General features: G+C 52.1%; 1 protein-coding gene across 1 annotated transcript; it reads right to left on the reverse strand.

Annotated features, from left to right (window-relative positions):
* Nucleotides 1-161: 161 nt before the first annotated feature.
* pcif1 (phosphorylated CTD interacting factor 1) lies at nucleotides 162-9,557 on the reverse strand. Its single transcript, XM_036151713.1, has 16 exons — nucleotides 9,446-9,557; nucleotides 7,188-7,330; nucleotides 6,984-7,108; nucleotides 6,785-6,910; nucleotides 6,571-6,713; nucleotides 6,326-6,480; nucleotides 6,109-6,256; nucleotides 4,595-4,678; nucleotides 4,415-4,514; nucleotides 4,172-4,331; nucleotides 3,923-4,092; nucleotides 2,408-2,494; nucleotides 2,153-2,337; nucleotides 1,987-2,080; nucleotides 1,738-1,913; nucleotides 162-474 (listed from the first exon to the last, which is right to left on the reverse strand). The coding sequence occupies exons 2-16, from the start codon at nucleotides 7,312-7,314 to the stop codon at nucleotides 162-164; spliced, it is 2,193 nt and encodes a 730-aa protein (XP_036007606.1). The 5' UTR covers nucleotides 7,315-7,330; nucleotides 9,446-9,557.
* Nucleotides 9,558-12,004: the final 2,447 nt, after the last annotated feature.

Raw genomic sequence — 12,004 nt, forward strand, 5'->3', positions numbered from 1 at the left:
GAGGTTTAAATGAGGCTCCGCCCCCTGATGGTGGTGGTAGATTATCGATTAGAGGTGAGGATGTGCTACAGGTGCTGGTGAGGGACAGTTTGAGAGGGCCGAGTGACGTTTGTAAACACACATTTACATGAAGGGGCGTGGCCACTGCAGACCACGCCCCTCTACACAGCAGTGAGCTTGTCCTGAGGGCTGCTGCTACTGCTGCTGCCGTTGTTGTTGTTGTTGTCATGGCCACCAGGTGACATCATCCCGCTCTGTGTCCTATCAGAGGCCTTAGGGGTGGAGTCTTTGTCTCCAGCAGCCGACTGGGCGGGGCCAGGGGAGGAGAGCGAGGAAGTGCGGGGCAGCGTGGGGCGGTACGCCGTGCTCAGCTCAGCCAGACGTTCTGGTGTCGGGGCCCACTTGGCAAATCCTGCGTCATTCTGGAGGAAGAGCACGGCGGTACCATGAACGGCCCGGTAGTACATCTCGTCGCTGAAAAAAAAAACATTTACAAGTCAGTATGGCCCCCCAAGCAGGACATCCGCAGTGAGAACATTTACCGTATATTCCAGACTATAAGGCGCACTTAAAATCCTTAAATCTTCTCAAAAACTGATGGTGCTCCTTATCTATGATGACCGTTGTGTTTACTGACTGATTCTATGCGGTACAATGTGTTCAGAAATCTGTTAAAATGTTTAAGTAGGACTTTGGTGAACAATGAAGCCGCTCTGCTCAGTGGATATTAGGAGCATTACGGTACACTGTGTGACTACCTGAGGACCCCTGAGCTGTCTACAGACTGCCTGACTGTAATGTCTAAACTAGAAGAGTTCATGTAGAGACCCCCACATATTCAGGTGTAGTTCACTTCACAGAGATCCACGCATACTCAAGGCAGACGAGGGGTCACACAAACTTCTCAGCAGCAAGAAGTCGTCACACCAAAATGTTTGATATGCGACACTGAGCTGCTCCCAGCAGGCGGTCTGCAGGACGCAGCATCAGTCTCTCTCTGTTCTGCTGACAGGAGGCGGCTCTAGGTGCTCAGCTAGCTAGGACTATGAAGGTCAAAACGCCCGGAGTACACGCTAGTAACAATAAAACTAGTAAGTTAATTTAATATAAAGTTACGTTTATTTTGGCCTTATGTTAGAAATTTATTTTGGTGGCTACTGCTCTGAGTAGGGAAGGAAAACTAGTGTCCAGTGTTGCTGCCTCAGCGACTCTCTTGCTATATCTGGTGACTTTTAAGACACCTCTAGCAACTTTTATTTAAAAAAAAAAAAAGTGATTTTTCTCTGTTTCTGGCCATTTAGCAGCTTCACGAGTTGTTCTAATCCCTCAGCGCTGTCTCACAGGCAGCTGCCTCGTCCTGAAAGCCCTGCATGGAGCAAAGCGAGCAGAGAGGAGAGCCGCTCTGTTTCCACGCATCAGAGCTGCTGCTGAGTCCACCCTGGATTATAAAGGTGGGTAAAAGTAAAATAAATTTATTTTTTAAATGAAATTTATACGACAGGAACCCCCCCCCCCCTCCCCTTAGCTCTAGCTCCCTGCAGACTCAGACTGGGTCGCTCCAAAACTTCCACCACTTCCAGTCAGAAGGAAAAGTTGATAAAACTAACTAATAAAACTTAATTAAGCTTCAGACTTAAATCTGCCAGCTCCATAACGAGTTTAATAACGGCCTCAGAGACAAGCTGGACCCGTCCCATCAGAAGCAGCACTAGTGTGGGACGGCTGCAGGACCGGTACCGCTTGCAGACGTGCTGACTCCCAGAGCGGTACTCGTGATCGTAGGCCGGTATGTTCAGCTGGTGGCGCAGGAACCGACTGGCCTCCATCCGGGTCAGAGCCGGCGTCACCGGGTCCCGCCACTCAGGAACGAAGACGATGAAGGACAAGGGCTCGGAAGACTGATTCAGCAGTTCCTGACAGACACAGAGACACAGAGCGGTGAGCGGCGGTCCAGACAGGAACGGGGCGGGGCCGGCTGGTTCTCACCTCAAAGTGGGTCACCATGGCGTCCATCAGCTCCTCACAGAACGGCGGGTTGGCTTCAAACGAGCCGCTCACGGGCCGGAAGGACAGGAAGGGCCTGAAACACACCACTCATCAGCACCAGGACACAGTGAAAGAGCGCCCCCTGCTGACCCGACAGCAGCCTCACCCTCTGGACCCGAAGAAGCCGTCGATGTCGGGGAAAGCCGAGCAGAACTGCTTAAAGTAGCAGTTGAGCGGCGAAGCGAAACACTCGAAGGTGACTCCAAACTGCCGATTCAGCGCCTCGAACACCGGCACCGGCAGCGCGCCCTGCAAACCGGTCCCTTCGTTAGCGCCGCTGCCAAACATCACCTGCAGACACACACCTGGTTAGCCAAGCCGTCAGCGTACAGGTACGGGAACCGGAGAGGAGTCAGCTCACCTGGTATCTCTTGAGGAGGCACCAGACTCTGGCCAGGAACTTCTCAAAGCGAGGGTCGTCAATGCAGCTGTACCTGTACAGCAGCTCCTGCAACAGACAGGTGAGACAGGTGAGACTCTCCAGCTCAATGCAGAGGTCCAAACCTCAACCACCACCAAGGTATCCCCTAATCCTGCAGAGCCCCTACAAAACACCTTCAGGGACCCGCCGGCTCCTCCGTCACAAGGTGCAGAGACCTGGTCTGCAGCCAGAGGCAGAAAAATGACCTCCGGTCACATTAAATCAAGAACATGGACCAGGAACGCTTCCACTGTGAAAACATTTAAAACATCTCTGCATCAAATCTGGACCCCAGATTAGGAGTAAGCTTCTCCAGGGAGGCAGAGAAGTGACGACCTTCTCCACACCTGGAGGACCTTCTCCACACCTGGAGGACCTTCTCCACACCTGGAGGACCTTCTCCACCCTGGAGGACCTTCCACACCTGGAGGACCTTCTCCACACCTGGAGGACCTTCTCCACACCAGGAGGACCCTCCACACCTGGAGGACCTTCTCCACACCTGGAGGACCTTCTCCACACCTGGAGGACCTTCTCCACCCTGGCCTCCTCCGTGTGACACCATCACCCCACAGTGACCAGATCCTGACCACCTCCGGCCACCAGGAGGCGCTGCCGTCTGCTGCTGAATCACCGCTGGAGTCCATCCACCTGAGGCCACACGTCCTGGAGGGTTCTGGAAGGTTCTGGAGGAACCAGGACAGCTCAGCACCAGGTTCTGATCCGTGGACCGCTCTGGGCCTCTCTTCACTTTCAACAGGAGGTGTAATGACGGGATGATGATGTCCATCGGCAGCTTTGGCCCGAGGCGGCCCGGTACCGACAGCGTTGGGACGGTACCAGCGCCGGTGGGCCTGAGGTCCGTGGAGCAGCACGCGGTTCTGGACCTCAGCAGGTAACAGGAAGTTGAGTGGAAGGAAGACCAGCAACCTCCAGAACCGGGCCCAACACGTGGGCTACAAGCGTCTCACTGGGCTCAGGAGCAAAGGAACCAGACGCTGCTCACAGCAGCATTCTGCATTTTAAATAGAAACCAAGGTCCAGAACCTGGAGGGAGAGAGGAGAGGCCCAGGAGCCGTGGTGCTGGAGGTCCAGAGTTCTGGTACCGACCCACACTGCCAACGGTACCAAAAGCTGGTCCTGACCTGAGGCCCAGAGGAAGATTAGAGAGACCAGAACCAACAAGCAGATGACCTGAAGGCCGCTGGCAAAGCAATCCGGGCTTCTAGAACCTCAGCAGAACCACTGAGGCCTCTATGCCGCGGAGCCCAGACCCGGTTCTGAGAGCAGAGAAGCCCAAAGCTTTAATCAGCAGAAATAAAGGCGTGAAATGTTTTACTGCGTGGGTCGTAAAGTTCTGGAGAATAAGCTCCTCCCCTCCTGAGACCAGATGAAGCTCCACGCCCGGTCAGAGCCGCAGCTCCGGTCCAGGTTCTGGTTCTGGTGGTTACTAACCAGCTTGCTGAAGTGTCCTCTGTTGACTTTGACCATCTCTCCTCTGAAGCGAAGACACGCCACGTCGTTCTCAAAGTGCAGCTCCACCCGGGGCAGGGCGGGCGTGGGGATCGACAGGCGGACCGGGTAGCAGTACACCAGCCGCGACTGAGGAGGCGACGCGCACGTCTCTGCAGACGGAACCAGAACACGGGTCAGTTCTACTGATCCATACGCCGCCGGTCCCCGACACCACGCCAGCAGGTGTACCTGTGGAGGGGTCCTGCAGCAGGCTCAGGTGCGTCTGCCTCAGGCGGCGGCTGTATTCGGCGGACAGCTGGTAGATCTTGGAGCAGATTCCTTCCACTGAGTCTTTGGCCACAGCGGTGACGTGAGGCCCACACTGCTGCCTCAGGTGCTCCAGCCGGTCCTGCAGACACAGCACACAGGTGAGACTCTACCTGCAGCTGTGGAGCAGCAGCTGAGCTCCTGATTGGTTGGTCGTGGCGTTACCATGTAGTCTTCCTTGCTGGCGGAGTGATCTCTGCGCAGCCAGTTCATGGTGTCCTCGGCGTTCCACTTCACCACCTTCCTGCTCTCTGGACTCGCATTTCTACAAGTCACAGCACAACATTAGCCACTGCCTGCACACCTGGCGGTATACGTCCCTGTGATTGGTCAGCTGGGCCTCACCTGGAGTCGATCATCTTCTTGGCAGCCTCGGCGTATTTGAAGAGCAGCTTGCGAGCCTCTTCCTTGTACTTTATACGGGACAACCTGCCAGACACACCAATGCAACACCCGTCAATCAGGATCAATCAGGATCAATCAGGTGGATCAATCAGGATCAATCAGGATCAATCAGGTGGATCAATCAGGATCAATCAGGATCAATCAGGAGGATCAATCAGGTGGATCAATCAGGATCAATCAGGATCAATCAGGTGGATCAATCAGGATCAATCAGGATCAATCAGGAGGATCAATCAGGATCAATCAGGATCAATCAGGATCAATCAGGATCAATCAGGCAGATCAATCAGGAGGATCAATCAGGATCAATCAGGTGGATCAATCAGGATCAATCAGGCAGATCAATCAGGATCAATCAGGATCAATCAGGCGGATCAATCAGGAGGATCAATCAGGCGGATCAATCAGGATCAATCAGGATCAATCATGATCAATCAGGCAGATCAATCAGGAGGATCAATCAGGATCAATCAGGTGGATCAATCAGGATCAATCAGGCAGATCAATCAGGATCAATCAGGATCAATCAGGATCAATCAGGCGGATCAATCAGGATCAATCAGGATCAATCAAGATCAATCAGGCGGATCAATCAGGATCAATCAGGATCAATCAGGCGGATCAATCAGGATCAATCAGGCGGATCAATCAGGATCAATCAGGCAGATCAATCAGGATCAATCAGGATCAATCAGGATCAATCAGGCGGATCAATCAGGATCAATCAGGATCAATCAGGCGGATCAATCAGGATCAATCAGGATCAATCAGGATCAATCAGGCGGATCAATCAGGATCAATCAGGATCAATCAGGCGGATCAATCAGGATCAATCAGGATCAATCAGGCGGCCCACCCGCCCCAGAACAGGCTTCTTAAAGCAGCACCGTGGAACGTTTGGCCACTAGGGGGCGCTGCTTTACGTCACTGAGGCAGTTATACTGCTCACACTAAACCAGGGCTGGGAAATAAAGACATTGAACCAGCAACTATTTCAGAAGCTTTGACAAACAGAACGATCTACTAATATAAATCACACAATTCTTCATTTTGAAGGCAGAAATTGAATGTAAATTAAGTTAAATGTGGACTTAAAGCACTATATAGACTTTAACTGTGTTTTACTGTCACATGTGATCTGTTTCCGGTCAGAACCAGAGTCACTCGCTGTGATCCCAGTCAGCCGTCGTTATTTAACAGATCTGGCTGAGACACAAAGCTTCATGGGAGTCCAAGCTTCAAACACGGAGCAGAGAACATTCTGGACACATTTTCCTTAAAACTTTTAACTCTGGCTTCTTCCCTTTACTCCTGAGAAGCGCTGTCTGCTGCCGCCTAGCCACTTCCTGTCCAGCGTAACTAACAGCACACCTGCACCTTTAGTGCGACACCAGCTGAGGAAAGAAGGATCTGGGTCTGGTTAGCGGTTCCTGTTGGCGCTGAGCCTGGCGTACCTGATGGGAATATCGTTCATGACCTCCCGGAACATGGACGGAGAGACGGCGGGCTCACATTCACTCGGCAACAACGGGTCGACGCCCTTATCGATGACTTTCCTCTCCAGCAGCCATCGGTTGAAGGACTCGCGGGGCGGGTCGATACCTGGGCAGACGGGGGGGCATTGGTCAGAGGTCCAGGTGAGACGCTGCTGATCTTCTCAGAGGTTCTCACCTTCTCTCTGGTGGCACAGCTCGTGGTAGTGCTGCCTCAGCTTGGTGACCAGCTGCGCGCGCTGCAGCTCGATCTCCGGGTGCGGCGGCAGGTGATTGGCTGCTGAGCGCTCTCTGATCACGGCGTTGGTCTGAACATCCAGGTCCCAGTAGATCCTGAAACAACAACGACGGCTAATCAATGGGTCCTGCTGCTGGGGGGGGGGGGGGGGGGGGGGGGGGGGGGGGCAGGTTCTGGGTACTCACACCGCCGGTCTGTATGGGGCAGGGGCCGGAGTGGCTGTTGTGGGCGTGGCCGTAGGAACCTGCTTCTCCTCGGGGGCGGAGCTCCAGGGTTTGGCTGCAGGTGTGCCAGGTGTGCTGGGAGAGATGGGCGTGGTCGGCTCCACCTGCAGACAGGTCAGGGCTCAGCTACCTGCCAGCTCTGCTGATCTCGGTACCAAACGAGGCTGCGTCTTACCTTGGCCCGTTTGATGCTGTTAGGCCCCGCCCCCTGCTCCTCAGAGCTCCTCCTCTTCCTCTGGCCGTTGCCCAGGCTACCGTCGCCGCCCTCTGCGGGCGCCGCGTTCAGGCCCAGCGGGTCAGACTGCAGGGAGACGGACATCCGTCAGGTACGGCGGCCGACCGGTCGCCCGGCTGCAGGTGTGAGGGGAACTTACGATGACGTCGTGCTGACCCAGCACAGGTACCTCCCACAGGCTCTGGTTGGTGAACCTGTTGAAGTAGTACGGCCGGTTCTCCCTCCTGGACCAGCACTTGGACCATCCGGCCTGGACCAACTCGTCTGTCAGGACACAGGTGAGACAACTGAAAGGGAGACAGGTGTGAAGGACCCAGGTACAGGGAGACAGAGGTGTACGTACCTGGGAGCTCAGGTGATTTGGAGGTGGTGGACGGGGAAAGGGGCGGTCCATGAGAGGAGGCGGAGCCAGAGGGCGGGGCCATGGTGGCCGCCTCCCCCTTCACGGATCCCTGGCTGTTATTGGACATTTCAGCTGCTCATCACCTGGCGGCAGAACAAAAGACACGCAGGTTCTGCTCTGGATGGTCCAACATCAGAAGAGTTCAAACTGAACGTTCAACTGGAACCAGAGACACCATTAACTTTTATTATTTTATATTAGTTTAGATCCGGCAGCCAACATCTACTTGATCTGCAGCTAAAATACTGAAATCTACATTTTCTGCGCAGGTTGAGGGCCTTTGGTGTCCTGCTGCTCTTCTACTGTGCCTGATGATGCTCTCTATCACAGCACGGTAAAAGAGCAGCAGGTTGGTCACCTGTCTGGCCAAAGGACGGCCAAACTTACCTGACTGACTCAAAGAGCCAGTCAGGGACAGGCCAGAAAATCATCTCAGACTCCGTTTATTTTCTTTATTCAGAGGAACAGTTTCTGCCTGTAGACTGAACCGCTGTAAGAACTCATTTGTTCTGCTTTCCATCAAAGTAATAAACTGTATCAAACAGTAAATAGTGGAACAGGCAACAGTATCCAACATTTTAAACTAACTGAGATGCTTCTTTTATGCATTTATTTTTCTTATAAAGGAATTTCAATAGTAGTGTTTTTATGTGTGAATGTGGTGTCATAGTTTGGACTATTTAGCAGCCAGAGTCTGTAATAAGACACATTTCTTTTGGGACAATAAAGTTCATCAATCAATCAGATCAGTAAATGCCTCCAAACTCCGTCTATAAAAGTCTGAACCAGCAGCCTGAAGGTCTTTGGGTTTAATAAAGCCTCAGATAACAGTTATAAAGGTTCCAGGTGTTTAGATGCAGCAATAGGGACGATCCGTAGCTGCAGGACCAGATGCGGCTCTGCTTCAACACACCTGGATCACAGGTGACCCTCTACCTCTACAGCACAGGTGCTCAGAGCCGTCCTGTTTCAGGTGTTTCCTGCCTCCAGACAGCGCTCTTACATCAATGGCTGATTAACGTTCTGCCGCCATGCTGGCATGTAAAGAGTTAATTCAGGTGTGCAGCAGCAGAGACCATGCCCAGGTGGTCCAGCCATTTCACTCAGGTGGGCAATGGAGTCTGGGCTGGATCTGACCCGGCAGAGACCATGGACCCAACCTGGACCTGTTTCTACCACCTCACAGCGTTAAGAGTCTTCATTCAGCCAGCAGATCATCCTCAGGTCAGTTCAGTGGTCCGGACCTGGACCTGGTCCCGGATCGTGGTCCGGTCACGGAACTGGTCCCGGACCTGGAAGGTGGTCCGGGTCCGTGACCACCTTCCAGGTCCGTGACCACCTTCCAGGTCCGTGACCGGACCTGGACCCAGTCCCGGAAGGTGGTCCGGTCACGGAACTGGTCCCGGACCTGGAAGGTGGTCCGGGTCCGTGACCGGACCTGGACCCAGTCCCGGAAGGTGGTCCGGACCCGGACCACCTTCCGGGACCAGGTCCAGGTCCGGTCACGGAACTGGTCCCGGACCTGGAAGGTGGTCCGGGTCCGTGACCGGACCTGGACCCAGTCCCGGAAGGTGGTCCGGACCTGGACCTGGTCCCGGAAGGTGGTCCGGACCCGGACCTGGAAGGTGGTCCGGACCCAGACCAGGACCTGGAAGGTGGTCCCGGAACCAGACCCGGACCCGGCCGACCGGCTGCAGATGTTTCTGTTTCAAGTTTTCTGGGTTTTTCTTCTCAGACGCAGGAACGAGCGCCATGGTTACACGCATGCGCGCTGTGAGCCAGCGCAAACAGGGAGGAGGGGGAGGAGGACAACAAAAGGCTGCGGCTGCCGCTCGAAGCCCGCGCTCTGCTCCGGGAGACCGCGGCAGTTACAACGGCTCCCCGGAGCGACCAGGCCGGCCGAAAGGGGCTAAATCCCCGTGGACCCGGCGATCCGAGCCGGCGGCTGCTCTCACAGCGAGAAATAAAAGGTTTAGTCGGACTCTGAGCTCCGACTTACTGCTGCTGCTAAGATCCAGCTCCTCTCAAAGATGGCGGACACGCCCCTGCCACAGCTCTATGCGCCGTGACCAACATTTCTGCTCCGGAATGTCGACCCTTCGGCTCCGCAGCCCTGGAACCTCCTCCATCCGCATTACGAAACCTTCAGCCGGCTGTCGGTGTGTTCGGAGGAGCCCTGCGGGCTCTGCTGCTCTTACCTTGCGCGGTGAAACGGCAGACAGTTGGAGTTTCTCCGCGCTGCTTTCCAGTCGTCCGCTCCGCTCCCTCCCCGCCTGCTCAGACATCTTTACAGGGACCCTGGCACAGCCACTGCGCAGGCGCGGCGGCCGACCCAATTCCGGTGCCAACGTGTCTGCTTCCCGGCGCCATGTTGAGAAGGTCAAAATGTTTAGGGAAAAAACCTCCAGAATCGAATAGAACTGGATTTCAGCCACTAAACTGATATAATTAACACAGATGCTTTAAAACTCAGCCTGGGACTTAAAGTGCTTATCCTACAACTTTTAAATTAAAATAAAGTATAATCACTCAAACACACCTTAAGTCAGTGATTGACAGACCGAATCATAACCCCCAAGCACATTAAACCGACCTTAAGCACAAATCTGTTACTCTCTTTGGAACGTCGAAACTTAAAAACAGAAATTGATGCTTCAACTGTGAACCTGCCAAACCTGTTCCTCTGAAAATTTACCTATTATGTCCGCTGCATTCAGCGTTTACGTCACTGGTGGAACTACTCTCCGTTTTTATCTGCCATCAGTGTTGGTATTATGAATTAGTGCTGGTGTTACTGGTGTTACAAGGACAATAAGGAGGGTTGGCGGTGGCTGAAGGCCTGCAGATAGCTTGAACACCATCCTGGATGGTGGATTGTTTTTATTGTTAGGCAGGCCCCCTCCGTGTTGCGTGATTCTGGACTGAGTAGTAAAGAGTTCACCTCATGAGAAAAGTAGTTCAATTTGATTTATTTGGAGGTACATTAATTAAATTTTATTTATATAGCACCAATTCACAACACATGTCATCTCTAGTCTCTTTCCAAAGTCAGACTCCATCAGATCCTCCAGGTTGGTGAGAAAGTTTCCTCTCTAAGGAAACCCAGCAGGTTGCATCAAGTCTCTCCAAGCAGCATTCACTCCTCCTGAAAGAGCGTAGAGCCACAGTGGACAGTCGTCTGCATTGTTGATGGCTTTGCAGCAATCCCTCATACTGAGCATGCATGAAGCGACAGTGGAGAGGAAAACTCCCCTTTAACAGGGAGGAGAACCTCCAGCAGAACCAGAACCAGGCTCAGTGTGAACGCTCATCTGCCTCCACCCACTGGGGCTTAAAGAAGACAGAGCAGAGACACAGAAAGCTCAGAAGCTCACATTGACCCAGGAGTACTTTCTATGTTAGAGAAGACAGAGCAGAGACACAGAAAGCACAGAAGCTCACATTGACCCAGGAGTACTTTCTATGGTAGAGAAGACAGAGCAGAGACACAGAAAGCACAGAAGCTCACATTGACCCAGGAGTACTTTCTATGTTAGAGAAGATAGAGCAGAGACACAGAAAGCACAGAAGCTCACATTGACCCAGGAGTACTTTCTATGTTAGATGGTAATAGAGGATGATCTGCCTCCCCTGATGATGTCACAGCTAACAGAACACCAGACCAGGTGTACCTTCTATGAAGAGGAAAATGACAGAGAACAAAAAGTTAAAAGCTGAAATAACAACAAACAATGCAGACTGGAGAGCAGTAGGAGAACTCAGCAGAGAGAGAGAAATAGGCCCTGATGTCCTCCAGCAGCCTAAGCCTATAGCAGCATAACTATAGAGGTAGCTCAGGGTAACATGAGCCACTCTGACTAGAAGCTTTGTCACAAAGGAAAGTTTTAAGATTAGTCTTAAAAGTAGACGGGGTGTCTGTCTCACGGACCAAAACTGGGAGTTGGTTCCACAGGAGCCAAAACAGTATTCACACAGGAGGGTACATGAGATATTTAAAAGCACTGTCCCAGAGTTGGAAATTTTTCTCTTCCCCTAGTGTCTCGCCTTGGACCCAGTTGAGGACAGTTGTACATGAGCTAGGCTCTGAGCAGGAAAAATTGCTTAGTGCTTTCAAAATGTAAACAAAAAGGGAATAAAAATACAGATCAGTGACATTTAATGGAAAAATTGTCAAATTTCTTTCTCCAAGGTCTGAACGTTGCTCCAAATTACCAATTTTATTGCAAAGAAACACTTTCAATCTTTATACATCGATATTTCAATTAATCGTCCGGCCCTATAGTGAACATTGTGTTTTTATGGGCACTTGTTTTCATTTTTAACTTTTTACTTTTATTCCTTTGGCCCAGATAAGGTAAAGTGAAATATGTTTTTGCTGTCTGTTATGTTTTAAAGTTGCAAAATAAAATAAAAACTTCAATTCCAAAAAAAGAGTAAATTGTGTGCGTTATACATACAGGCATGAACTCCACTGTCGGCACATTTTAGAGGTAAATCTAACAGCATTTTGCTGCACAAACCAGAGCTTGCATGGTGCAATTAGTAGAGTTTGCAGCTCTGCACATAAATGTATAAATAGAACGGCGTATGGCTGCAGGACAAGAACACACACCACAGTTCAAACATTTCACTTGCACTGCTGTGCCTGGGGACCTTCAGTATATTCTCATTGAATCATTGTAGCAACAGTCCGTCTCTGCAGGCGACTCTTTTTATACCTGCACCATACGTGGGCGGTGTACAAAGAGAGGTTTTAA

The sequence above is a fragment of the Fundulus heteroclitus genome, chromosome 20 (genome assembly GCF_011125445.2).
Source record: "Fundulus heteroclitus isolate FHET01 chromosome 20, MU-UCD_Fhet_4.1, whole genome shotgun sequence".
NCBI classification, from domain to species: domain Eukaryota; kingdom Metazoa; phylum Chordata; class Actinopteri; order Cyprinodontiformes; family Fundulidae; genus Fundulus; species Fundulus heteroclitus.